We start from the raw sequence: 27883 nt of genomic DNA, 5'->3' as shown, positions 1-27883 counted from the left end.
ATGGCTGTGCTGAATGGACCTGTGGTGGAGGATTCAGGTGAGGCCTTTCTAACAGTCTGCTGGGGAGAGAGAGACGTCAGACCAGCGCCTTACCCAAGGGCATGGTTTCTTTGGAAAACAAAGTCACTGGAGCACATCCCCTCCTCTCCTCTGCTACTCATATCCAGGTTGTTCCCGTAAAGGAGAATTCTCAGTCCGCTTATTTTCTTAAACAAGGGTTAAAAAACAAACAAACCAACAAAAAGATACATTATATTCCTAAACCAATCATCCACCATGTTTCATGTTTGAATTAAAGCATGTAAAGAGGGAATGTCCCATATCCATGGATGTAAATTGATGACTCTTACAAGGCTGGGTCACTTCCCACAGAATTAAATAGAACACTTTAGAATTATATTGTATGTCCCGCTGTACCTCTAAGCTCTCTTGAGGTATGATTCACAGTTTCCTCATCAAAAGCTGTGGGCTGGAACAATGTTAACCACACAGGCTGACAAGTGTTTCATGTGGCCAGGGGCGTACAGTGTGCTGAGTCAACACAGGAAGACTAGTGCAGCCCAAATCACTTTGTGCCCTTTATATCCCCCTATACCTACCCACTGGATCGAAACTAGTAGGTGGGGGCGGGATTATTGTTCCATAAGAGGTATGCTAAATTTGGATCAGCATGGGAGGGTCTGCTTGTAGAAGGATTTATTTTTTGGGGCCAAAAGACATGTTAGTCAGCATAACAGGTCAGGGAGGAAAGGGAGCACATTTCAGACACATGGAACTATTATTTTTTCAGAGTGAATCTACACCTTTCATTTATGCTTATAAGATTGCTAATCAACCAAATACATGTACTGTATGTATAACTGTATAATACTCAAATGATTTCGTACAATATGTACGATAGGCATGCATTAGAATGAAGGTGTAGATATGCTTGGGAGTTGAAACCAAAAGCCTGTTATCCATCTGAGTAGAGATGAGGATAATAATAGGAGTATAAAGTTATTGTAGCCAATTTCATTCTCAAGGGGCTTTCCTCTCACTTGCTAGATCCTTTCTCATGAATGGAGGAATTGTTAGCAATCAAGGATATAATGTTAGAATTTTACTAAAGCACAAAGCTATCACAGCATGTGAATGGAGAATGGAGTGTAATGCTGGACTTTTTGTTGCCACTGATTAGTTGAATGGATACAATATTTTCCTCCAAGCTCATATTCTAGTTTTTCATCTTTGTATAACAGTGTTGTAAAATCATGTATGCATTTTGAAACTATATCGAATTGAATTGGACACATAGTTGGGCACTGCACCTCTGCTCAACGTTACGCCGTTCCTAGTCCTATTATTAAACACATTTCATCAAATTCTTAATCAATCAGCTGCATCTGCTAGACAAAATTACTAAATCAAATTATGTTTTTATTTTTATTGGCTGAGCAAGTCTGTCAGTCATTCAATTTGCGTCATTTCCGTTGTCAGGTGGCGCTGCTATGGAAAGATGCGATCCGAAAGCTGACGAATGGAAGCTGTTGCTGAGTGGTCATTTCGGTAATAGTGGCTAAAACAAACATAGCGCGATATCAACCCTCCATATACGGTCTCCTTTCGTTTGGGGGGTAACCAACTGCGTATGCACCGAACAAATACGTTTAAAGAAATGTTCATGCTGTAGCAATACAACGCAGACTTTCCTCGGCGTTTTCAGCTCGAGGTAAGTTGTTGATAAAGAAAAAAAGACCTGAGTGAGTGAGGTGGCGAACGAGTTTGCTCTAGCGGTAGTAACGTTAGTAGTAGCTTGCTAGCATGTACTTTGTTTAAATGGCCTCCCCGATCTGCGCAATGTGTATTGTTTAGCAGACAATGAGTAAATTGAAACGGAACTAATGTATTTCCACAAATACCATGCATATTTGTCATTGGGGTTGTTCCTATGTGTGAACGGCGTGCATTGTTGTAGTTCGCGCTAGCTTTGGGTCGTTCGTGACAAATGGAACGTATCGGATTTAGCTAACGTTACCTAGCATAGCTTTAATGACGCCGGTTATCGTACATTGTTTTCTAATTAACATACCCACTGTTCCCATACAGCGTATATGCGCGGTGTTTTACTAATTCCTATTCATTTACAAACTTATTTTGCTACAACATTGCGTTTGGGCGTGGATCTCGTTTCGTTTGGAAACGCTTCTGGGTTGTCGGTACTATAAATGGTACCTAGTTAGATTTTACTCATGTCATGACAGAAGATCAGGATGGCTCAAAGGCTTGAGGACAAATGGTGATGGTCGGCACTAGTGTCTGTTGTAGGAGTCAAAAGGGGTCGTGTACACTACACTTGCGGGATTGCGTCCCTGCGATGCGTGCTCCTTTTCATTTGTCTTAAATGATAGTTGCAACATTGTATCAGGCTAACACCACCTTGCAACATGCTATCGTCATTCCTCTCTCTAGTTATTTTTGGTGACCTTGTATGGCTAAGGGCATTCAAAATGTAACAATGGGCTGCAAGATGGTAGGTAACCAGAGCGCTGAAGGCTGAGCTTTCATCCAGGTACATCAAAAAATCCTAGCTAGCTCGTAATGGGCATCTTTATCATGATGTCCAAAATATTTAGAGGGTGCTTGACTGGTGCAACGTATAAATCATCTCCTCTGACAACATTGTGATAGCTTGGACTAATACTCATCAGGATATAGCCTAGGCTCCATAAATAAATGTGTAAAAATGACATTTGGTTCTATAAGATTTATTTAGGGTTGGCTCCTTTAACTAGTGCTTTTAGCTAATTATTTTGTTTTGCAACAGAACACTGTGGAATGCATGATTCATGCCGCTATAATAGGACGTGGGTGGATCTCCGGTCACCTATCGCGGCCGTGTGTGTGCGCTCTTTAGCTATTTAAAGAGCGCATGTTCCCGTGGATGGCGTGGGATATTGTGTCTCTGGTGCCTTTTGTCTGATATGATTCAGTAGGCTATGTTCCTAATCTTTCTCAGCACAGTCATCAGATAAGACTGCATCTTAGCATGCCATTGCACTGAAGTTATTCTTGCCAATCATTGTGCTTTCCTCGGGTGGTTTGACCTTGGTTCTTGAACTATTGGTAATTTGTTTACATTCATCAAATGCCAAACTAATCTGAAGTCAAGTTGTGAGCTGCCCATTTCAGGCAGGCCTAAGGTGCATGCATTACAGAAAGGTAATTGTTTTGTCACATGGTTTTAGGGCAGTACAGTGCTCTTGTAGAAATCTGAATCAGAGCCGACAGGTGCTGTTTGTAATAGTTCTCTTGTTGGACAGTCATTTTAGCAGCATACCCTGTGTACTATCTTTTCAAAATGCAGTGGCTAACAATTAGTTTAGTTGACTTGTGTAAATAAATAGTATGGTAATTGATTGAGTGCTGCTGTCCTACAGTTGCACATTAGACTGGCAGTCATATGAAAGGCACTGTTCATAAGCCTCCCTGGGTGATTGATGACTGGTTGAGATGGCGACAGACAGGCGAGAGACATGATTTTGACACCGTCTGCTGTTTGAGATTTGAAAAAAAAATCCTCATAGAAGTGAGAATTTGTGTAGGCCCGCAGACTTCTGCAAACTGTCCTGTCCTCACCAGAGCCAAACTGTGTGGCCCATGGTGGAACAATTTCAAAATGGAAAGATGTCTTGTTTTCTGTGGGTTTTGACTAGTGTTGCCTGTAAATGTATACTTTGAGTTTGTTGGGTGTGTGTCAGTGTCCAACATCTACTCTCATGCAGGTTATTCAAATGCGTTGTTATTGCCCTCTGCTGCCACTTTTATCAGCCCGAATCATCTCTCTCTGGAACGTCTCTAGTAGGGTTTGCTTGTACTGGCATATGTCCACTAAAGATCTACGGTCACCACAATGCTGTCTTTAGGCACATTGACCTACCATCTTTGTGCTGCAGTTTCACTACAGAAATTCTCACGTTTTCACTCTGAAACGATGACTCCTTTTTACACCCTGGGACATGTTTCAGTTTATGCTCTTATTGGTGTCATCCCTCTGACATTTTTAGCATTTCTGACAAATCCTAGTCCATGGTAACCCTGGGGCGACTGAACTGAGTGACTCACTCTCCTCCTGTTGGTTCTGAGCATGACTTTCCTGTTACGGGAACCAGAGCGTGTTTCATCACTTAGGGACTCCTTATCAGCAGGCAGCAAACAAAGCATATACCTCTCGAAGATAGAATACCGTGGGTTTTATAGAGGTTGGCATGTTACTGTAAGTAGATATCACACACAGGTTCCCCTGGCATGTGCCTTCACTTCCTTATCGGAAACGGTAGGGTTGCTATTTATTTTTCGGTCATGAAAAAAGCCATGAGCCCAACCTTTTTATGGGAAACTGTCTTCTGAGGGGAAGTCGTAGCATTTTACTGTCAATGGTTATAACTCGCCACAGATTTAGAGAACCACGAACCAGTGCAGATTGAGTTTCAAGTTTTAATGTCACGTGCACTAGTACAGTGAAATGCCTTTCTTGCTAGCAGTAAACCCAACAATGCATTAGTCAATATCAATGTAGTACTAAAAATAACAGAAATAAGAACACAACGTAAGAAACTATATATGGGGCGGCAGGTAGCCTAGTGGTTAGATCTTTGGGCCTGTAACCGAAAGGTTGCTGGATCGAATCCCCGAGCTGACAAGGTAATAATCTGTAGTTTTGCCTCCTGAACAAGGCAGTTAACCCACTGTTCCCCAGTAGGCCGTCATTGTAAATAAGAATTTGTTCTTAACTGACTTGCCTAGTTAAATAAAGGTTAAACGTGTGTGTGTGTGTGTGTGTGTGTGTATATGTGTATATATATATATATATATATATATGCACGTGCCCACAGTCAGTTCCAAAACCATATTTACAATGTGCAGGGATACTGGAGTTATAGTTAGATATGTATAGGGGTAAGGTGATTAACAGAGTAGCAGCAGCATAAATGATGTGTGCATGTGTGTGGCATCAGTATGAATGTGTGTGTTGGAGAGTCCTGTGAGTGTGCATAGACAGTGTAAATAAAAGGGTCAACTTAAAGTCAGTCCTTGTAGCCATTCTGTTAGCTATTTAGCAGTCGTATGGCTTGGTATAGAAGCTGTTCAGGAGCCTGTTGGTGTCATACTTGATGCACCGGTACCACTTGCCGTGTAGAAGCAGAGCGAACAGTGGCTGGAGTATTTAACGATTTTCCGGGCCTTCCTTTAACACCGCCTGATAGAGGTCCTAAAAGCCGCTGCAGGATTTTCAGAAAGTAATTGCGAAGGATAAAATGAAACCAGCATGAAAAAGCATGTATGCACAAAATGGCATTCAGCCTAGCCTAATGCATGTTTTGCCATCTTTAGCATTTCACCAGAATTTCACCCTTGCAGGATTTGATGTTGCTGTCATCCTACTGCATCAAGGCATTTGTCATTCAATGTGAGCACATGGATGTTTCGTTTGCATGCCACATTGAGGATTAAAGCTGAGGTGTCATCTTTCTCACCAGAGACAACATCTGAATGAACCTATAATGGCTAGCCATTCACACTGTGTTGGTAAACTTGTGGGAGGGGTTTTCTAACGTGGTTGGTAGGGGTTAAACCCTCTCCTCTCTCATACCACAAGCCAGACAGTCTGCTGCATTAGTCAAGTCTCGAACTTTCGGAGAGACCCCATGTATAGTCATGCAGTTTCAGGTATTATTGAGAACTAATGCATTTTCTACTGTATGACATGTTGGTCAGAATCTTAGGGGTTTAATTATGCAACTCAAGATGGATATTTTGCTAGTGGCCTGGAAGAACATCAAGACTATCAGTTAGTTTGAGAGTTTTGCTTCCTTGTGGTCACATTTCTGTCCTACACCACTTAACGTCTTGATCTGATGTTGTCCTATTAGCTTTTTGTTGCTGTGTTCTTCCTGCAGAGCTCTAGCATGTCTAAGCGGCGCTCTTTGGAGAGGGGGGCCGGAGAGACTTCAGGCAGGGCCAGTAAGCTCCTCTGTCCTGGAATCGCTGGAAGCAACGCGAAGAGGGCAGGTCCCTTCATTCTGGGTAAGAGATGGGGTTTACTCAGGGGCAAAAAGGGGAAATGTTGGCCTCTTACAACTGTGTGTTTGCGCAGGAAACTAGGAAAGAGGTGGGGGGGATTCAGTTAGCTTGATTCAAGTATGTGAAGAATTTGACTTTGGGTAGATGGCTCAATCTTCTCTGCAGAGTTGTTTCTTCAATATTTTCAGGAAATGTATACTGTAAACGTTGTGAAATGTTAGCATAAGACTTCTGCTGTCTGCTAGATTATGTTAGGGGTGTTAAAGTTTGCATGCATCCTAATGGTTTGCATTAGGGCACACACTCTCCTTACCTTTTGGTCACGCAGCTGTTGCCACTTCTTCCTTACAGGGCCTCGTTTGGGGAACTCGCCCGTGCCAAGTATAGTGCAGTGTCTGGCCAGGAAGGATGGGACAGATGACTTCTACCAGTTAAAAGTGAGTGGACACACTCTCACACGATCTGTTTCTTTTGAATGATCTATTTTCACTGTTCGATGGAGATGAATTAGGCTCTTCAAACAATAGCTAGTTAGCTACAGTGTCCCAATAGCCTTTTGAACCTTTGACCTTCCTAAACAGACGTCTTTGTTGGTGTTCAGTTATTCCGTTACGGCCCTATTTCAGTGCAGCAGCCTGCGCTTGTTTAGGCGGAAGACAAACTGTAGAGGCAATTTGTTTATTGGGGCAATCCAATAATCTCTTTTACACACAAGGTGTTTTTAGGAGGAGGAACAGCGAAAAGGTGGCACCCCCACCCTACCTCGGTCCCACTGCTAAGCCCCTTTGCAAAGTCCCCCCCCCCCCCCCCCCCAAGTGTCTCCTGAGTGTGTTGACTGTAGCATGTAGGGACATGTTTTTGCGAAGGATAAAATGAAACCAGCATGAAAAAACGTTGTTTTATTTCAGTCAATACTTAACTTTTTTCTTTTCTGAAAACTGCATTGTTGGTCAAGGGCTTGTAAGTAAGCATTTCACTGTAAGGTCTACACCTGTTGTATTCTGCGCATGTGACAAATAAAATTTGATTTGCTGTGCCAAATATGCGGGCCTGTTTTGTCCCCTCTGGCTCTCAACCCCCCTATCTTCCTAAGTTCTTTCCCAAGGCCTAGATCAGCTGCTGGTGTCAGCTGTTATGCTACATCTTTAGGCATTGTTGTAGGGGTGACGACTGCATGTGGTTCAGGGATTTCTCCCCAGTCCCAGAGCGTCTGTGCTCGTGACCTCGAGATTGAATTCATTAGGCGACACCGTAGCATGATGTTTTGCAACGGGAAACAAAAACCAAGCATTTCTTATTGGACAAATCTAGGTAGGCAAGATGTTTCAGTCAGTTTTCTACTTTTTGGTGCCAAATGAACACGACCTTGCTGCTGCTTTCTGTTGTAGATCCTGACGCTGGAGGAGCGAGCAGACGCGGCCGCGGAGACCCAGGAAGAGAGGCAGGGGAAGATGCTGCTGCACACCGAGTACTCCCTCCTCTCGCTGCTCCATAACCAGGACGGAGTGGTGCACCACCATGGCCTGTTCCAGGTAAATAGCAAGAGTTTACTTGGTGCGTCACAAACTTTCAGGTACATCGCTTGGTGCTGCAGCCCTTTGTAATGTCTTTCAATGATGAGAACTTCACAGACCTGTACTGAATTACTGTGATTGTACATTATTCTTTCTGATGAGAGACTTGCATAGTTTTCTACCAGCCTCCCAAAGACACCCCTTCAGGGAAAAACATTCTATTCACACCCCCTACCTACCAACCACACTGCACAGTCCCACTCCAGTTGAGCTTAGAGACACTTCCATAGAAATATTGAAGCACCTTTTTCTTCAAGCCATCACTTTCCCAGTTGACCACTCACACAGTGACTCAGCCCTCCTGCACTTCCCATTTCTTTATAACTTTGTTATTGTTCCCTCTGCCACCTCTCTTTCACAACCCTATTCCTCCTCGACGCGCTCTTCCTAGAATAGCTACATTGAGCCGTGCGGCATGATTCATTCAAGGCTACAACGCTATTGATTGGTTTATTATAGTTCCGTCTCCAAGAGGGCCAGTTAATAATGATTTGTCTCAGGAAAGCCTTGAGGCCCAGCCATCTAAATCTGGACAAACCAATAACAATGGGGATCAGCTGGGGACGGTGGCTCGCTCTGAGGTGAATAGAGGAGAATGACTTTTGTTATTCAACTCACCCCCCCCCAGGCTCAGTAGAGGTGAATGTGCCCTATTCACATTGGAGATGGGATGGTTGTGCACAGATCACTGAGCCCTGTCATCTCCTCCACTGTTCTCTCTGTCATAGCTGATCGTCAGACTGCAGTTTCTCTCGGCAATGGAAGCCGTTCAATTGTCATGTCTTTTGTCCGAATTTATGTTCTTTCTAACAACTCTGGGACATCTCCAGCATGTATTGTTTAGGGCACACGTAGCAAAATGTTTTCCAATAAAAATAACAATGTTTTATTGGACAAGCACATTTAATTCTGTTTTGTGGCCTTTTGTTTGTGCTTACTAAACACTACCCATACCAACAGATCGTAACGCGCACAGATAAAGATACAGTCTCCTCTCTAATCACCCTAACCAATCCGTTCTCTCTCCCCTGTCCACTTTAGGACCGGGCGTACGAGATTGTAGAGGACCCGGAGGCCAACAATGGCAAGGTACGCCGGATGAAGAAGCGGATCTGCCTGGTGCTGGACTGCCTCTGTGCGCACGACTTCAGCGACAAGACTGCGGACCTCATCAACCTGCAGCACTACGTCATCAAGGAGAAGCGGCTGAGCGAGCGCGAGGCCATCGTCATTTTCTACGACGTGGTGCGCGTGGTGGAGGCCCTGCACAAGGTGAGTCCGACCAACAAAACACGTACAGCACGTTTTTGAGGGGATCCGTTTGAGGGAGGCGCGGAATCGCTAGTCATGATCACAATGTGTATGCCTAGTTGTTTGAAATGCGAGGCGATTTGTAGATCAGTGATTCAACTCAGTCCGACTACAATGTAGCTGTTTTGATTTAGGCTGTTTCGAACACGTCCATCTGCTTCTCGACTAGGGTTCAGTCTGTGCTTTGCAGATTGACCAGACTTTAAATGATCTGTTCATGGCCAGTTGTTGGGAAGTTGGTCAGATTATCTGGTCACTGCCTTTCACAGGCTGACCTTCATGATCAAGTAATTGGTCACTGACTTGACTATATAGTCATCTATGACCCATAGCTTTGACAATTTTGTTTTCGAAAATATTTATTATGCAAGTGTATTTTCTTTACGGTCTCCAACTTAAGTCTTGGGCGGGTTCAGACAAATCAAAATGTTAAGTTTTTGTTATGTAGCCCCTCCGATGAGTCGTCCAAGCTAAACCGGTCCTATAGAGCAGTAACAGCATTGACTTGAGTTGCTTTTGTTCCAGTGCTTCATTCAGAAACTGTCTGACGGTGACAAATCTGATCCTTCTCTACCTCTTTCACCCTGCAGAAAAACATTGTGCACCGAGACCTGAAGCTTGGAAACATGGTGCTGAACAAACGGTAAGGACTCAGTCACGCTTTCATATTTGGTTCAGCCATGCGAGAGGCCCCATCCAGTGTGTGTCCGGTGTGCAACTGGCCTTGAACCCGAGCAGGGTCAAGTCCTTTCAGCCTCAAGCAAGAGACAGAGCTCCCAGCCCAGTACCCCTCTTTCTTTCTCGTACGAGTCAGTGAATCATTCCCTGTGGTCGTGTTTTGGAAGGCAGCGATGGGAACCTAGTGAGAAAAAGAGGGTGACGAACGTGCCCTCTTACTTTGCGCTCTCTGGGAGAGAGGGGGGTGAGGGGGGTGGAACTGCACATGGTTGGAACTCTGGCTCGGGTGCACATCAGGTCACAGTGTTGTGCTGCCATGAATCTGATGGGCCCTGCAGAATTCAGCCAGCTCCTTCTCCATAAAGCCCCCTTTCCACCCCCCCAAAAATCTCTTTTCAGTCTTATGTTCCAAAATTTGAAATTGTTTTTTTTTTTTACATTGGGTAAAAGTACAGACTCAGAGCTTCAAAATGGTACATCATACACTGTGGTTGGAGAACATGGGGAAGTAATGCTGCTTTTAAAAGTTAATAAACTTATCCCATTAAAGAGAAAAGGGCATTCAAACATTTAGCTGCGAATTTCACATGTGCTCCACATTAATCCTTGGGAAACATATATTTAGAAAAGGAATACTTTCACCAATTGCCAAAATGATTTCTCTGTACATTATCTCACCAAATTCACCTATTAGGCAAACAATTAACAGTATTAAATTGCCTATTGTTGTATAATAAAGATAACCTTTCACATTGAAGACCTACAGTGTTGCTCTTTGTTTACACCCGTTAAGCCTTAGACCCAACCATCTCTTAAAGAAGTCGACTGAAAATGTTTCAAGATTAAAATACTTTCACTTCCAAGTGCCAAAGGTAGTAGCTTAAAATGAGAAACTTAACACAAGGGTGTAGGTAAAACACTACCTAGGCCTTTATCATGAGATCCTTTGTGACTTTGGTTCAGGTTATGATTTGAACAAACTGAACATATTTCTGTCTTGCCCTTTGGAGCAGGGCATGTAGTGTCCATGGCCTTTTTTCATTGCAATAGTCCTGATCTTCTCAAGTATGTTTGCTGGGTTGTGTCCAGTCCAATGGATGCTTACTCATCTCTGGGAGGAAGGACATCATCGTTGCACAGCAGCTGATACCTAGCTCCATCAGAGTGAAAGCTCCTTGGCCAGAACACCAGGTTCCAGACAATTTAAGCTGTAAAGGAGAAAGGCAGACAAAAATAGACAAGGCATTAAAACCTTGCATACCAGCAATAACATTCTTTGAACCACAAGCAATAAGCTCAAGTACCAAGAAAAATACCTATAGTGCTGCTTGTTCATCTCCTTACACTTGTGGGGAGAGCAGGTTTATGCTGAAAGACAAATTCCAGAACAATGGGTAAAGAAAAAGTGTGAATTAATCTCCTATAGCTTGTTATTGCCTGTTACTAAAATGCCCTGTATACACTCAAGCTGTATCCAGCCAAACAATGGCAATGCAGACATTACAAGATAACTAGCTAATAATTTGCAAGTGTTTTTCATCATTACCAGCAGGCTAGATGTATATGGTATTCATCTTGCCTATATGCCATGGTTACTTCATGGATTTTTTTTGTCTGACAGAAGTCGCTCTAAAAAAAATTCAATATTTTTATAAGCCATTATGTTGAATGAAATTATATTTCCACTTTACCGGTTGTACATGCTGTTGATGGGAGGTAGAGATGGGGTATCCACAGGATAGTGATGTTTACCTGACTTTTTGCAGTGCCGGTAGTTTGTCACTTGTATTAACAATAGCCGAATGTAACCGAAATGTAGTCGTCTGACACACGTTTCCTCGCAATCAGCTGGAAGTGTTTGCCGTTTTAGTTAGGCTTGGCCATATTTTTCAAGTGTTTGTCATGTGCGAATTGCGTTTAGTATTGAAAATAACAACTGGAAATACAGACCAGCGTACTAAAGGTTGGGTTGATAACACTTCCCTGTGGATATTTTGTATCAAAATACCTCCGACGTAGTTTACCGGTTGTCCACCGATGTCCCTAAGTTGAAATGAAGTTAACATTCTGACCTTTTAATGGGACTGTTCGGGAATGCTGAGCCTACATGTTACAGACGAGTGTGTAACTATTTCACTCTTGGATTCTAAACGAGGCTCTAGTCAGCTAGTTGAACATGTCGATGGCTAGCTATTTAGCCGTTTCATCTGTGCCTGTCACTTAACTTGGGGTTTGATTAGCTTGCTAATCGATTAGCATTTGCACCACAGTGGCTATTTTCGTTAGCTAGCTAGTTAAACATAACAAACTGACAAACATAGATAATTAACCCTTGTGCTTTTCTGGAAAAAAAATGGCGTCCATTGTGGTATGGGTCAGATTGACCCGCACACTTTAAACACACGACTGTCCAAGAATCAAGTAAAAACAGACAACTTTATTTTGTCTTGTCAGACCTTTCAGAACTACAAGAATATTTGATTTCAAAAACTCTTAAGAACTATTTGTTGAAAATATTTCTCTCAAACAACCATTTTCTGTTTCCCCAAGTAGCCGTTTTTTATTTTCTTCGTGTTTCCCAGTAACACTTAGGTGTGATTTGACCTTATTGGTCAAAATGATCCCATCAGTCTTTCTCCATGTTGAATTGAATTGACACAATGTACGTGTGCTTTCTGCAGATGTATTTATTACATTCTACAGTAAGTGGTGTTGGTTTTACTGTCTTGGCGAGAGGGGCAGAGCAAATCGTGTAGGCCCTGGAACAATTTTGATTACATTGGAAGCTGACCGTCTACCCTGACTTTGTCGTGGTGACAGTGACCATTCTATAGTGCCGTCTTTAGACTTCCATGTCCTCTCTTCTCTGGATGATGGTTGTTGCATGCGCTCTCATCTGATGGAGGAGATGGTATGGCAGACCCCTCTGAATCCTCTTCACCAAAGAAAAATTCACAATTGACCTGCATCATAACAGGAGGGTTAAATAACGAGAAAGTGGCATATTCATGGGTCTGAATGAGTTTCATTCATGCATACACATTCATATCTAAATACTAGTGCCCATACATCCGTTTCTCAAACTAGAGACACTAATGTACTTGTCCTCTTGCTCAGTTGCTCACCGGGGCCTCCCACTCCTCTTTCTATTCTGGTTAGAGACAGTTTGCACTGTTCTGTGAAGGCAGTAGTACACAGCATTGTACGAGATCTTCAGTTTATTGGCAATTTCTCGCATGGGATAGCCTTAATTTCTCAGAACAATAATAGACTGAGTTTCAGAAAAAAGTTATTTTGTTTCTGGTCATTTTGAGCTTGTAATCGAACCCACAAATGCTGATGCTCCAGATACTCAACTAGTTTAAAGAAGGCCAGTTTTATTGCTTCTTTAATCAGAACAATAGTTTTCAGCTGTGCTAACATAATTGCAGAAGGGTTTTCGAATGATTAACTAGCCTTTTGAAATTATCAACTTGGATTAGCTAACACGATGTGCCATTGGAACAGAGGACTGATGGTTGCTGATAATGGGCCTCTGTATGCCGATGTAGATATTACATTAAACATCTGCCATTTCCAGCTACAATAGTCTTTTTATAACATTAACAATGTCGACACTGTATTTCGGATCAATTTGCTGTTATTTTAATGGACAAATGTGCTTTTCTTTCAAAAACAAGGACATTTCTAAGTGACCACAAACTTTTGAACGGTAGTGTACATTTTGCACAATGAGCACTTGTCTCTCAAATACATAGTTAGTTATTGGTTAGCTAGATAGTGAATTTCTGCCTTATTAGCATTGACATGAATCAGTCAACACCTCAAAACAAGGCATTGTATCAATAAGATGAAACGAGACACTTATGATTCCCCACATGGCAGTTTCTTGTCAATTCTTTCTAGCAAAATCTGACCATCCAGAATCTCAACAACACTGACTTCTGCACCTTGGAAGCGGGCACATCATTTTCCTGACGTTGTCAGCTAACCCATCTATAGTGAATCTAGAACGATATCGCAGCCTCTTGCAATATAGATATTGTGGATGTCAGTATCCCAATTTTAGATTAAAAGTAGATAAATCGTGCATCCCTAGTGAGCACCATTCGGCAGCCGTAGTGGTGATGAAACAAAGTGTTTTGTTGTGGCCGGTGTGGCTGCTGCACCGAACAGAGCAGACGAGTAGAACACTCTGTCCCAGCTGGAGACAAAAGGAGAGGCCTGCCAAAGGCCCTCCATAGCTCAGGGCTGACTCACCATGGACACACGTCTCTCTCGCACACACACACTCGGCCCTCTATTTACTTTCCCTCCCTCTGCTCTGTCTGTCAGAAGCTTTTTTTTTTTTCTTCTCACAAACTCTTTGCTCATTACTCTTTCTGTTTTTCTCATGATTCCTTCCATTCCCTCTCATTGTCTTCCTTTGGCTTTCACCTTGGCTCTCCGTGTTTCATGTGTCCTCGCTGAAGGTGCGTGCGTGCGTGCATGCGTGCATGCGTGCATGCATACAGTGTGGGGGATGGATGGAGAAAGGCCTCTCCTAAATTTGGGATATGCAACAAAACATTTTACACCAGACACTGGTACATGTGAAACAGGACAAATGTAAGCACCCCCTATTTGTCCTTCGATCACTGTGCACTTTCACCACCCTGTGAAGTTCATAAGTTATTTAATCTGCCTAATAAACTCCATGCTTTTCCCAGTCCTAGTGGTAGGCTATGTTGTGTGGTCCTGTCATCGCATGATATGATTGTTATTATATAACTATTTGTGCATAAAGGCTTTTCCACGGCCATTTCTCGTGTAATTTTAGACCCATTGCTTGCCGACATGAATAAAAGGTACCTGCATTTCCTGTTTCCATCATGGTTCAGGTCATTAATCCACATGAAATGAGGCTATTATTGCATTTTGCCAGTAAGTTGTTTTAAATAGCTGGTGTTTGTAGGCTAGTAATTCTTAAATGAACCGTACCTTTTGAGGGTGTACTTTAGGGTTCTAAGATGTTTGGTTCATTGCCTCCTTAGGTAATCTCTCTCTCGCCTGTCTCTGCACAGTCTTTAGACTGTGAGGTGCTTGTTTGTCATCATGCTTCTGTCAGCTGACGGTGACATCAGCCTCTGCATATATTCCCACTGACTGTGCTGAAGATTAGTTTACACCTGTGCAATCTTCCCTTCACCAACTTCTCCCTGTCCTGCAAAGCTCAGTGTGCTCTCATTGTCAGGAGTTTGCTTATGCTGGAAATAAACATTGCAAATCAAATTTAAAAAGGGTTTGGATGGTGGTGCGGGTTTCACAAATAAGTAAATCAACATTTCAAAAATAGGAGCAGCTTTTAGTAGCATTTCAAAGTCCATCTGTGTTTATAACTGGAAAGCAAAGTTGACCTTGATGGGACACTAGTCACACACATGTAAATCCCAAAATGTTTGAGGGAAATCCTTGACCTCACCACACTGTTTTTTTTTAAATATATTTTTTTAAATAAAATCTCAATTAAATATTTGAGGGACACTCCTGCTGAGAATTTTGATTTTTTTTGTGCAATTTGAGCTTCATGTAGAGCCAGAGGATGCCATGTTCATCCCCTTTCCCATCAGTCTGGATATTTTGGGCAGGATGGGGGGGGAGAGTCACAAGGGATGTGGAGGTTTCTGGTTTCCTGTCTCCTGGGGTCACATGACCAGAAAGCAGAGACGGTGTGGTTCTTTTGGTCAACCCAGTCCTAAGGGTCCCTCTCATGAGGCGAACACGCTATATCTTTCATGGAGAGAGGATACAGAGTAAGAATAGCAACCGCAGTTGTGTGATGCATGCAGGCAAAATAAAGGCCCCCTTCATAAAGCAGCTTTTTTATCTAGAGCCCTTCAAGCGCAGCTTCCTGTCATCCTGTCAAGTTCAAAAGGCTACTGCATTATAGACAACTCATGCTCACAAATTTTGAACAGCCTCCTCAGTTGGTAGACTGTCAAGACAATTGTTTCATCTTCAAAAATACTTTTACAACGTGGCATTTTTAGCAAGCATGTTTTCACAGGAATTAACCGTAGCCTAAATGTGGCCTACTGTCTGTGTGAGCAGAATGTGAACCGCATACAGTGTGAGAGTGAGCTGCATTGACCTCGGTCCTTGGAGAAAGGGGATGTGGGTGAGAACGTGAACTTGAGTGGACTAAGGCGCTAAATTGCAGTTGTGATTTGTGTAGCCTGTGCATGCGTTGCGTGGGTGGACTTAAGCTTGTGTGTGCACTTTTCCTTATGTGCTTTGCATACACATTCGTCAATTCAATTCCATGCAGGATTAGTCATCGAGATAATTAGCCCAAACCACAGGTTGACTCACATGTTTGTCAAAGTGCAGCCTTTTTTATTTCCTCTTTCTCTCTACATGTTTCTCTCTACTGTACGAAGGGCTACCAATTTGGCCCCCCACCCCCCCCACACACACACACACACAAACACACACACACACTGTTTATCTACGATGACTCATGCAAACATCTGATAGGCCTATGTTTCTACAGAAACCAATATAATGTCCCTAGCAACGGGGCTTGAGCGCCAGACTGTCTGGAGTTTACCCTGTCTCCAGATATCACTGTCCTCCTGGTTTGCAGTTGTCCCTTCAACTGGTAGTTGTGATCGTATAGTCTTGTGTTTCTTTGAAACTTCTTCTGGTTTCTTTTAAGATGATGCTAAGGAGCCTAATGCTTTGTTCAGTTAAATGTGCTGCAGTCAAATTAAGCAGTGAGTGAACTACGCCTCCCACGTCAGTCTGCATCTATTTAGTTTCATGAAGCATCGTGTATCTCACGGGCCTACCAAAAACGTATTTTTTTAGTGATCACGAGGCAAACTTTTACAGTCAGGAAGTGGAGTACAGTTTCCTTGGGTCATATTCATTAGGGCATACTGTGCTGCATTCCTTTCACGCAGTTTCTGACAGTTTTCTTCCGGTTTGTATCTACAGAATATGACCCTGGTATGTGTGTTGGTGTCTTTCTGTGTACCCTAGGACTCACCGGATTACCATCACCAACTTTTGCCTGGGCAAGCACCTGGTGAGCGAGGACGACCTGCTGAAGGACCAGCGAGGAAGTCCAGCCTACATCAGCCCTGACGTACTGAGTGGTGAGAGGACGCGCGCGCGCGCACACACAGATGGCATGTGAAGGGAAAGGAGAAGGAAGTTCTCTATCAGTCTGTCACAAATGCTACTGACTGATGCCAAACACAATCACATAACAGTTGAATTGAAACTTCCATATCTCCATGCTTACTTTATGTAACAAGTGGATGCAAATCATGTAGGCCTATTGATTTCCAAGGGTAACTCGCATGTTATTTGTGAAATGTGGGGGTTTGACTGATAAGCTCCTGTTATATCTTTTACTGTTCTTTTGAAAGGAAGGGTCAGCCTAGTTTAATCTGGTTCGAGCTGGGAAACTGCGAGTCAGTCAGGAGGCTTGCATAATGTTTGACAGGCCACTGTTGCGTTGGATATTTCCGGTTATTAGGTAACACCGATGGCCTATTTTGCAACTTGGAACATTAGTGAAGGCTGAAAATCTCAAGGTATTTATTTTATTTTTTTCATTTATTGACTTGATCATCTCAGTTGCATGATGTTCTCTCGTGATAAGCTACGTGTTAGGGTATGTGGTGTTGATCTTGTTTATTGCAAACATGTATACTGTGCTATGTTTTTATATTAGTTTAATCGCTTGCTGCAGAGACGGCACACAATATTCCATCACTCGGTAGTTTGTGCACGCACTTCGTGCTCAGTTTGAAAATTATTCTCAGCCCTTCAGTCTAGACACGATTGGCGGGGAAACGTGTGAAACGAGCAGATTTGGATAGTGTCTTCTTCCCCTCTCTCCATTTAAAACGCAGAACCCAGGCGTATATGAGCGGAACATGACAAGCTGAAGACAGAACAATGAAACTGAGCTCCGGTGAGTCACACTGATGACTCACCGAGAGGGAAACTACTCCCAACCCCTCCCCCCGTGTGTGTCGAATGCATTACCATTATTGCCCCATGGGCGGAGGGAGGGAAGCAACTGCCGACCACCTCTTTATAACAACACTTGTCTCTGGTCCTAAAGAAGAGCACCATGGTCATTTGTCCTCCCATACGTCACTGTCTTCTGACTCCTCGTGCCTTTACTGTTTGATAGGTTTAAGCATAATGGAGGTATGGTATTGCCAGATGGGATTGCGGTTGAGAATTTCTTGGAAAGATGAGTCTAGAGCTGCAGTTGGCGTGTCGAGTCACATTGTCTTCTGTGTCCAATTGGTTAATCATTCATTCTGTGGTTGATTAATGAGATATTATGGGTGGTTCTGGAGGAGGACAGTGGGTTGAAGAGTAATGACAATGTTTGTGGCTAAATTAAGATTCGATAGTGTGATTGTACTGGTGCTTGTACGTACATGATGTGGAAGCCTATATGCAAAACATGTTTTTAAAGAAGCGTCGTTTTCTCAGTCACAAAATGTCAAACATTAATCCCGTTTTCCATCCAAACTTTTCATGCGAGTATATGTCGGATACAAAATGTAATGACGGCATAATGGAAACGGTAAACTTCTGTATTGTCAACAAATGTTTTTTGTGAACTTTCCAAATGTCAACGAAACATTTAAACTTTTTGCCAGTAAAATAATGTGAGAAATGCTTTTATGCTCAAATGAATATAGTAACGTGGTATCGAAAACTTGGAGTCAGGCGAAGACGTGTGGTCTTCCCACTATGACTTGTCACAAAAGCATGCAGTTTATTAGGCTACAGATGAAATAAATGATGCACTTCACAGTGGTGAAAGTGCATAGTGTTGAGCTTGATGCTGCTTTCCAATAAATATCAAGGGTCTTATTCTGGTGACAGGATAGTCGATGCTTGGCTGCCATTTGACAAAAATTCATGTTTTTTTTTGTCCATAACGATAATCTCATGTAGGCTGTACGTGCTCTCTAGCCAACAGTGCTCAGATAGCATTGTTGGTTGGAGTGCCCATGCCAGTATTTTATTTTTTTATTCGGTACCTGGGAATTTAACTGCAAAAGTTGTGTACTACGTCATCACTTACAGCCTTTTATCTGTAACAAGTCCAGTTGATGGAAACGCATCTTTGGTGGGAAAATGCTTTTTAAAATTTATTTTAAGATTCGCATGAAAATCTGTAGCCATTTGTATAGAAACCTAGTTTGTGAAATATTTTTTAAATGAATCTGTCTTCCTTTGCAGGCCGGCCGTACCACGGTAAGCCCAGTGATATGTGGGCCCTTGGCGTGGTGCTGTTCACCATGCTCTACGGCCAGTTCCCCTTCTACGACAGCATACCTCAGGAGCTATTCCGCAAGATCAAGGCTGCAGAGTACTCCATCCCAGAGTAGGTCAACATACAACACATCCCATACAAAACCACACAAGCATTATTACTTCATACAGAGTTGTGTGCTACATGTCATACCACACCTTCCATCCCGTACAGCACCACGTAAGCATTATTCAAGGCCATTTTTATACTGCGTTGGTGTGAATTGGAAGAAGCTACAATGATGAATATCATGACAGTTGGTCTACTCTAGGACTTGGTGCAAGTCTGCCAATATCAATTAAGTTCTGAGCCACACACTATTAGAACTAATAGTAATGTATGCTGTTTAGTAGATGCTTTTATCCAAAGTGACTTAGTCATGCATGCATGCATGCGTTTTATGTACAAGTGGTCCTGGGAATCGAACCCACTATCCTGGCGTTGCAAACGCTATGCTATACCAACTGAGCTACGGAGGACCGTGCTCTTATTGGTTCCTCCTATGTATTATGCAACAGTTTCTCCTTCTGGTGTTGACGGCCATAAATATAACCCTTCCCCCTCTGTCCTTCTTTCCTTTCCTCCCTCTCTCCCCTCAGGGACGGGCGTGTGTCGGAGAACACTGTGTGTCTTATACGGAAGCTGCTGGTGCTGGACCCCCAGCAGAGGCTGACCGCCGTCGAGGTCCTGGAGTCTCTCAGCGGCATTATTGCCTCGTGGTGAGTCACGCTATTTGGTGGACAGGGAGAGAACTGTAAATATTGGCAGTTGTGGTTTAAAAAGTGCATAACAACAATGCATTCTCATCTGGTGTGAGAATATCATCTTTAATGCTGTCAAGATGTTTAACTTGGTGGCATTAATAGAATCATCAGTCAATCCTTGCTGTGTCGATAAACTGTTTTGTGTGTGTGCGCTTTGCAGGCAGTCAGTATCTTCTTTGACCGGACCTCTTCAGGTTGTACCGGACATCGATGACCAGGTCAGCCACCCAGAGCATCTCCAGGAGGTGAGATCCCTGTGGTCAACAACCCCTTGATCCTCCTTTAGCATTAGCACATGGCTAATCCTCAGAACTTCAGCTCACCCAAAGCCTTCTGGGGAACAGAGCCAAATGCTCCTCTCTTATTGACTGGTGACTTGGTGTTTGATGATCTCACTGCGCCACCATGAGGCTAGCACTTTCATTACATTTGAATCCAATCTTCTTAAATCTAAAAGTGTTGTAAGAAATACAAAAGTGTGTGCAAGTAAAGCTTGACATACATTCTCCGTTATAAAGCTGTAGATTCAAATCAAATCCAAATCAAATTTTATTTGTCACATGTGCCGAATACAACAGTGAAATGCTTACTTACAAGCAATGCTAACCAACAATGCAGTTAATAAATGATAAGAATAAGAAATAAAATGAACAAATTAAAAGAGCAGCAGTAAAATAACAATAGCGAGGCTATATACAGGGGGGTACCGGTACAGAGTCAATGTGCGGGGGCACTGGTTAGTCGAGGTAATATGTACATGTAGGTAGAGTTATTAAAGTGACTGCATAGATAATAACAGAGTAGCAGCGGTGTGGAGGGGGGGGGCAGGCAATGCATATAGTCTGGGTAGCCATTTGATTAGATGTTCAGGAGTCTTATGGGTTGGGGAGTAGAAGCTGTTTAGAAGTCTCTTGGACCTAGACTTGGCGCTCTGGTACCGCTTGCCATGCGGCAGCAGAGAGAACAGTCTATGACTAGGGTGGCTTGAGTCTTTGACAATTTTTAGGGCCTTCCTCTGACATCGCCTGGTATAGAGGTCCTGGATGGCAGGAAGCTTGACCCCAATGATGTACTGGGCCATACGCGCTACTCTGTAGCGCCTTGCGGTTGGAGGCCGTTGCCGTGCCAGGCAGCGATACAGCCAGTCAGGATGCTCTCGATGGTGCAGCTGTCAAACCTTTTGAGGATCTGAGGACCCATGCCAAATCTTTTCAGTCTCCTGAGTGAGAATTGGATTTGTCGGGCCCTCATCACAACTGTCTCGGTGTGCTTGGACAATTATTTATTTTTTCACCTTTAAGCAGGTAAGCTAGTTGAGAACAAATTCTCATTTACAATGGCGACCTGGCCAAGATAAAGCAAAGCAGTGCGACACAAACAACAACAGTTACACATGGAATAAACAAGCGTACAGTCAATAACGCAATAGAAAAAAGTCTCTATACAATGCGTGCAAATGGCATGAGGTGGTAAGGCAATAAATAGATCATAGTAGCGAAGTAATTACAGTTTAGCAAATTAACACCGGAGTGATAGATGAGCAGATGATGTGCAAGTAGAAATACTGGTGTGCAAAAGAGCAGAAAAGTAAAATAAAAACAATATGGGGATGAGGTAGGTAGATTGGGTGTGCTATTTACAGATGGGCTATGTACAGCTGCAGCGATCGGATAGCTGATGTTTAAAGTCAGTGAGGGAAATATAAGTCTCCAGCTTCCGCGACTTTTGCAATTCGTTCCAGTCATTGGCAGCAAAGAACTGGAAGGAAAGGCGGCCAAAGGAGGTGTTGGCTTTGGGGACGACCAGTGAGATATACCTGCTGGAGCACGTGCTACGGGTGGGTGTTATCCTGACCAGTGAGCTGAGATAAGTCGGAGCTTTACCTTGCAAAGACTTATAGATGACCTGGAGCCAGTGGGTCTGGCGACGAATATGTAGCAAGGGCCAGCCGACTACAGCATACAGGTCGCAGTGGTGGGTGGTATTTTGGGCTTTGGTGACAAAACGGATGGCACTGTGATAGACTGCATCCAGTTTGCTGAGTAGAGTATTGGAAGCTATTTTGTAAATGACATCGTCAAGAATCGGTAGGATAGTTGGTTTTACGAGGGTATGTTTGGCGGCGTGAGTGAAGGAGGCTTTGTTGAGAAATATGAAGCCGATTCTAGATTTAATTTTGGATTGGAGATGTTTAATGAGTCTGGAAGGAGAGTTTACAGTCTAGCCAGACACCTAGGTATTTGTAGTTGTCCACATATTCTAAGTCAGAACCGTCCAGAGTAGTGATGCTGGGCGGGCGGGTGCCGGCAGCGAACGGTTGAAAAGCATGCATTTGGAGGCCACGGAAGGAGTGTTGTATGGCATTGAAGCTCGTTTGGAGGTTAGTTAACATTGTCCAAAGAAGGGCCAGGTGTATACAGAATGGTGTTGTCTGCGTAGAGGTGGATCAGGGAATCATCCGCAGAAAGAGCGACATCGTTGATATATACAGAGAAAAGAGTCGGCCCGAGAATTGAACACTGTGGTACCCCCATAGAGACTGCCAGAGGTCCGGACAACAGGCCCTCCGATTTGACACACTGAATTGTGTCAGAGAAGTAGTTGGTGAACCAGGCGAGGCAGTCATTTGAGAAACCAAGGCTGAAGAGTCTGCCGATAAGGATACGCTGATTGACAGTCAAAAGCCTTGGCCAGGTTGATGAAGATGGCTGCACAATACTCTTTTATCGATGGCGGTTATGATATCGTTTAGTACCTTGAGTGGCTGAGGTGCACCGTGACCAGCTCGGAAACCGGATTGCACAGCGGAGAAGGTACGGTAGGATTCAAAATGGTCAGTGATCTGTTTATTAACTAGGCTCTCAAAGACCTTTTAGAAAGGCAGGGCAGGATGGATATAGGTCTATAACAGTTTGGGTCTAGTGTCACCCCCTTTGAAGAGGGGGATGACCACGGCAGCTTTCAAATCTTTAAGGATCTCGGACAATAGGAAAGAGAGGTTGAACAGACTTGTAATAGGGGTTGCAACAATGGCAGTGGATAATTTTAGAAAGGGTCCAGATTGTCGAGTCCAGCTGATTTGTACAGGTCCAGGTTTTGCAGCTCTTTCAGAACATCTGCTATCTGGATTTGGGTGAAGGAGAAGCTGGGGAGGCTTGGGCAAGTTGCAGTGAGGGGTGCGGGGCTGTTGGCCGGGGTTGGGGTAGCCAGGAGGAAAGCATGGCCAGCCGTAGAGCGATGCTTATTGAAATTCTCGATTATCGTGGATTTTATTGGTGGTGACAGTGTTACCTAGCCTCAGTGCAGTGGGCAGCTGGGCGGAGGTGCTCTTTTTCTCCATGGACTTTAGTGTCCCATAACATTTGAGTTAGAGCTACAGGATGCAAATTGTTAGTTTGTTGGTGATGTGGAAGCTCTCAACCTGCTCTGCTACAGCCCCGTCGATGAGCTTGATGGCGTAGGTTCATTATCTCTGTTTTGACAAGGATGCTGATCTCTTGATCATTAACCAGGCTCTCTAACTTGTGTTTATTGTGTAACAGTATGTCTGTGTAACAGCAGGGTCGTGTTCAGTAGGCACCAAACAGAAAACGAACAAACTGGGAAGGGACCATGTGGACTAGGTAGACCAGGTCCAATAAGAAACGCCCAGTTAGTTTTCTGATGCAAAATGTTTTAAGACCTTTTCCATGATGTGCCCTAATGCAGGGGTTTTCAAACCTTTCCTCAGGGACCTCCAGACGTTACATGTATTTGAGCTATACCAGATCTAGTACACTTGAGTCAACTATTCAATAATAAAATTGTAAGATGTCTGGGGGTCACTGAGAAGAGGTTTGAAAATCACTGCCCTGATGAACACGACCCAGTGTGTAACTAACTAATAAGCATCTCTGTCTCTCTATCCCAGGTGAAAATGACAGAGGAGTCGTCGCAGTACGAGTTTGAGAACTACATGCGCCAGCAGCTGCTTCTGGCCGAGGAGAAGAACACTATCCACGAGGCCAAGGCCAGCTTCCTCACCAAGCGCCAGTTCGGCGCCATCCCTCCCGTGCGGCGCCTGGGCCACGATGCCACGCCCGTCAGCCCTCTGGACGCCGCCATCCTGGCCCAGCGCTTTCTCCGGAAGTAGCCCCTTCATCCATCGCCTTGACAAGTGGAGTGAGGGACACATAAGGGTTGGGTTGGGAAGGTACCCTAAAACTGAGAATATCTGTGGGAGCTTAGCCCCAGCTCGACCCTCCCTTGGGTAGAGAGGCCCCTAGCTGTGTTGAGTTAGGTGGAGTGGGAACAGACATGGAAGGGGGGGGGGGCACCAGAACTGATCACTCACCTGACAACCTCTCATAGTTTTCACACTTCAAGTCTGGGTGTTGGCAGTGTGCACAGGAATGGCAAGGCTGGAGAATCTGAAGATCTGAACCAAAGGCTCCCACTGACCCCCACCACCACCACTGATCTTAGCACACGGTTGTCTCAGCCAGCAATGGGCACATATGGAGTCTTACAGGCCAGGGGGATACCAGACACAGTTGCATGTGTGTTTGGACATGAGAAGCTCCCCCATTGTTTCCCTCTGCTGAGACCTGGCCATTGCCTTCCTACCTACCCCCCATTTCTTCTTGATAACCCTGAGCAATACAGGGCCAAAAGAACCATGTAGCAACCTTCCTCTAACCTCCCTCAACTCTCCAAACTGGGATCACTTGATCATGGACGTCACTCACGCGCCCGCCCGCTCCGCTTTCTTTAGTGTCCTCATAACCAAAATGATCTGGACTAGTCCTGTCTCTGTACTACGACTTCAAATCTACCTCTCTCAATCTTTTTATTTTTCATTCTTTTTTTCTTCCATGTGTCCATTTTTCACCATGTCCACCATTCTCAAAAAACAAGGAATTGTCGGGTAGGGTTGTCACCGTAGACGGAAAGCATTACTATGTTTTGGTGCGTAAAGGTTTGGAATATGAATAAGCTTTTTTCCTTATGAGTAATAAGTAGCATTTTACCCTTCTATCAATTCTACATTGAAGTTGCTAACTATAGTTAGTTGCCAAAACGCGAACTTCTATCTGTAAGTCTAGCCGATTGCATTGTTTTCTTGCTTTCGCTCACACCCTGTGGAACCATTTTTTTTTGCATTTAGGCGTCTAGTGTCAAATACCTGGAGGTTGTGACGCCAAGAGCTGGATGGGGGATGTTTTATTAGACATTTATTAATGTTTAAGGTTGATCCTCTCTTGTTATTGCTGTTCTAATTGGCATCTTTGATTATTAATCACGACGTGGACGCTATAATTTGAGGGGGTGAAAAATCATGGATAGTCTTAACTGATTGTTAGCCAAGGAAGTGATACCTCCCCCTCGTTCACCACTGAACAACTTCCAGGTATTCAACTTCCCATTTATCCTGTGTGACATCATCATTGTGGGACAAGTATTGGGCATGAATGTGAATGAATGGTAATGCCAGTGATTGTTAGTGTGTAGATAAGTGTGATTTGGGCCCAGGGGTGTATTAGACAAAGCCAGGTCTTTTTGAGTGGTAGGTGCAGACTAGAGCCACGTTATTTAAGCCCAGTGAGTCAGTGCACACCCTTAAACTAGCCTTCCTCTCAATCTCTTTATCTTGCCTGCCTCAGTTGCTTGCACACACTGAGAATATATAGGCTTTTGTAAGACTGGCTAGACTGAATGTGTCCGCTATGAAAGATGGGCATCCCTCATGTTGGCCCTGTCTTCGTCGTGAATGCTCTAGTGCTTAGCAACGTCTTAAGTTTAAAATCAAACAAAACCGTAATGATCACAGTAGCTCTCAAGCCCTTTTAGCTGTTTGTAAGTGATATTGTAGTAGCTGATCATGAAAGACTTACTATGATGTTGATAATGATAATTGAATAGATAGTGTAATATTTCAGAGAAACTCTCAACAATGAGGTCGTGTCTCCATCACTCGGTCGCGTCATGCCATTGTTATGCACTTTCTCAAGCCTCCCTCTGCTCGCGGCGCCATAGTGGTGCCAAACGTCGCGATCAATCTTATCATTATGCACAGAGGCTGTATTGTCTAAATTACACCAGTGTCCTGGAAATACGGTGACATTGCTATAGTTGGTAGATATTTAGTAGGAAACAACTTTGCCATCATTGTCGTCAAATTTACTTTAGGCAGATGGCGATGTCATAAGTTAGCAAAGTTTGTCAAAAAAACCTAGCAATGTTGCTAAGCTACTAACTCGTGAACAATATTAGGCATCTGTTCACATAAGCTTGCCCATCTTTATGGGTATCCGCATTGCTTAGACCTTCACCCTATTTATATCCAAATTGATCACATGAGTAGAAACTTGAGTCAGTTTCCTCCTATTTCATTGTATATTGTCTTTTTCCTCAATTTCATGTATGTTGATTTTGTTATTTATTCACTGTCGATTTTCAGGCATCAAATCTCTGCCATTTTAGCTTTAAGCAAGAAGTGTTCTGGTTCCATTTGTTTCTCCATACATTCAAACTTGAGCCGCCATTGCAGTTTTTTCTCTCTAAAGATCTTTTTATTGTTTTTTACCATTGCCACACACTCGTGGTCAATTTAAGCTACACTAATAATGAGACTGACTGCATAGTTCTAATTTTTACACAGAAAATAATCGCACATTATAATGATTTATGGTAGTGATGTTCTGTTAATTAGCCTGGTCACAGTTCTGTTTGTGCTGTCTTGCCAACTGTTGCCTTGACGGTGACAAACAGATCTGGGACCAGGCCACCTGTTTATCGCCCCATACCAGACTTTTGGTCAGTATGTAAATATAATACCATCACGACAGCGACAACACCAGTAGAGCTTCCATCTCGTGGAATCATCAGGGTACATTCAGTGAGGTGAAATGTTGCAGATAGGAATGTGTTGACTTGAACTGACATGATTCTGAATTCAACATGACAGGAAATCATATCTTCATTTCTATCTGAACGTTTTGTAACATTGCACCCTCCTGAACAGCCCCGCTTTAACACAAATTATATATAGACATGCATTAGAGGCAATACTAGCCACCCCATTTGGATTTTGAGGAATGTTAGCTTTTTTCCCCCCACCTCAATGTGAATTTCTGGGTATAAAAGCAGTATTGTAGTTGATAGTGTGTCAGTAGTTCATGAGGAAAAGGTATTTTGTGAACACCACAGCCCTTGTTGAAGGCAAATTTGTCATCCCATCTTACTTGAGGGTGACCATAACCCACTATTTTATATAAATATGTAGGTTTATTAGATAAAACCCTTGATAGTAATGTATTATCTGTAGCATTATCAAGATGGTGTTCACAGCTGTTGGAGTTGTCCCATTTGATGTCTATGAAAGTTGTCTCCTTCAGACAGTCTGTGGACTGAAAGCACCATACAAAGCATGATGTTGAGCTCTTTGTAAAATGCGATATTTTTTTTATTTTTATTATTATTTATTTTATTTTTTTTGCATGAATTTTTTACTTGCAAGGTGGTCCCACAATATAATTCCCTGAAATCCACCAACCAGGAAGAATTGGGAATTTGAGTCTTAAGGGAAAAACCTAATGTTTTTCATAATACAACCGATTTTCATTTAATGAACATTCAACATAATTTTTCATTTTTACCATAATTCTAAAATGGAGGAAATGTCTGTCAGTTTAATGATGTATTTGATTTGCTGAATATTTTAACTGGAAAATAGATTATGGTGTATGATATGTGGTGGTAAAAATGGTTGACAACCAGCAGGATTTGTAGTAAACTGCTTGGTTGGATATGGGCATCTAATACAAAAACCTGGCTAATTGTACAGAGATGGAAGAAGAAAAAGCTAAAAAAGTTTGTATAAAAGACATATTTTTGTACTTCATCAAATCTCTACATGCATGTCAGCAATAAACTTTGATATGGAAACATTCTCTATATTCCTACAATTTTATTTCATGTGATACTTTGAATGTTGATGATACTTCCTATCATTGCCAGTAGGTGGAGTACTGTCTCAAAGAATATAAATGCATTTGCTCTGTATAACCAAGAACACCAGATATTGTGTAGTAATGATAATGACCCCAAGTGTTGAATCCTAAATCGTCAATGAAACACTATGTATTCAGTTCACAAAATGGAAAGGAATGGCTATCTTC

The 27883-nt window shown here is 43.1% G+C and overlaps 1 protein-coding gene across 1 annotated transcript; it reads left to right on the top strand.

Moving 5' to 3' along the window:
* The first annotated feature begins 1461 nt into the window (after positions 1-1461).
* LOC115177212 (serine/threonine-protein kinase 40) lies at positions 1462-27654 on the top strand. Its single transcript, XM_029737798.1, has 11 exons — positions 1462-1711; positions 5940-6066; positions 6415-6500; positions 7452-7595; positions 8679-8909; positions 9539-9591; positions 16650-16765; positions 18888-19032; positions 19560-19679; positions 19885-19969; positions 23635-27654. The coding sequence occupies exons 2-11, from the start codon at positions 5949-5951 to the stop codon at positions 23854-23856; spliced, it is 1320 nt and encodes a 439-aa protein (XP_029593658.1). The 5' UTR covers positions 1462-1711; positions 5940-5948; the 3' UTR covers positions 23857-27654.
* Positions 27655-27883: the final 229 nt, after the last annotated feature.

The sequence above is a fragment of the Salmo trutta genome, chromosome 37 (genome assembly GCF_901001165.1).
Source record: "Salmo trutta chromosome 37, fSalTru1.1, whole genome shotgun sequence".
NCBI lineage: Eukaryota > Metazoa > Chordata > Actinopteri > Salmoniformes > Salmonidae > Salmo > Salmo trutta.
Note: the sequence above shows the minus strand (reverse complement) of the source record. Positions and strands in the feature narration are given on the sequence as shown.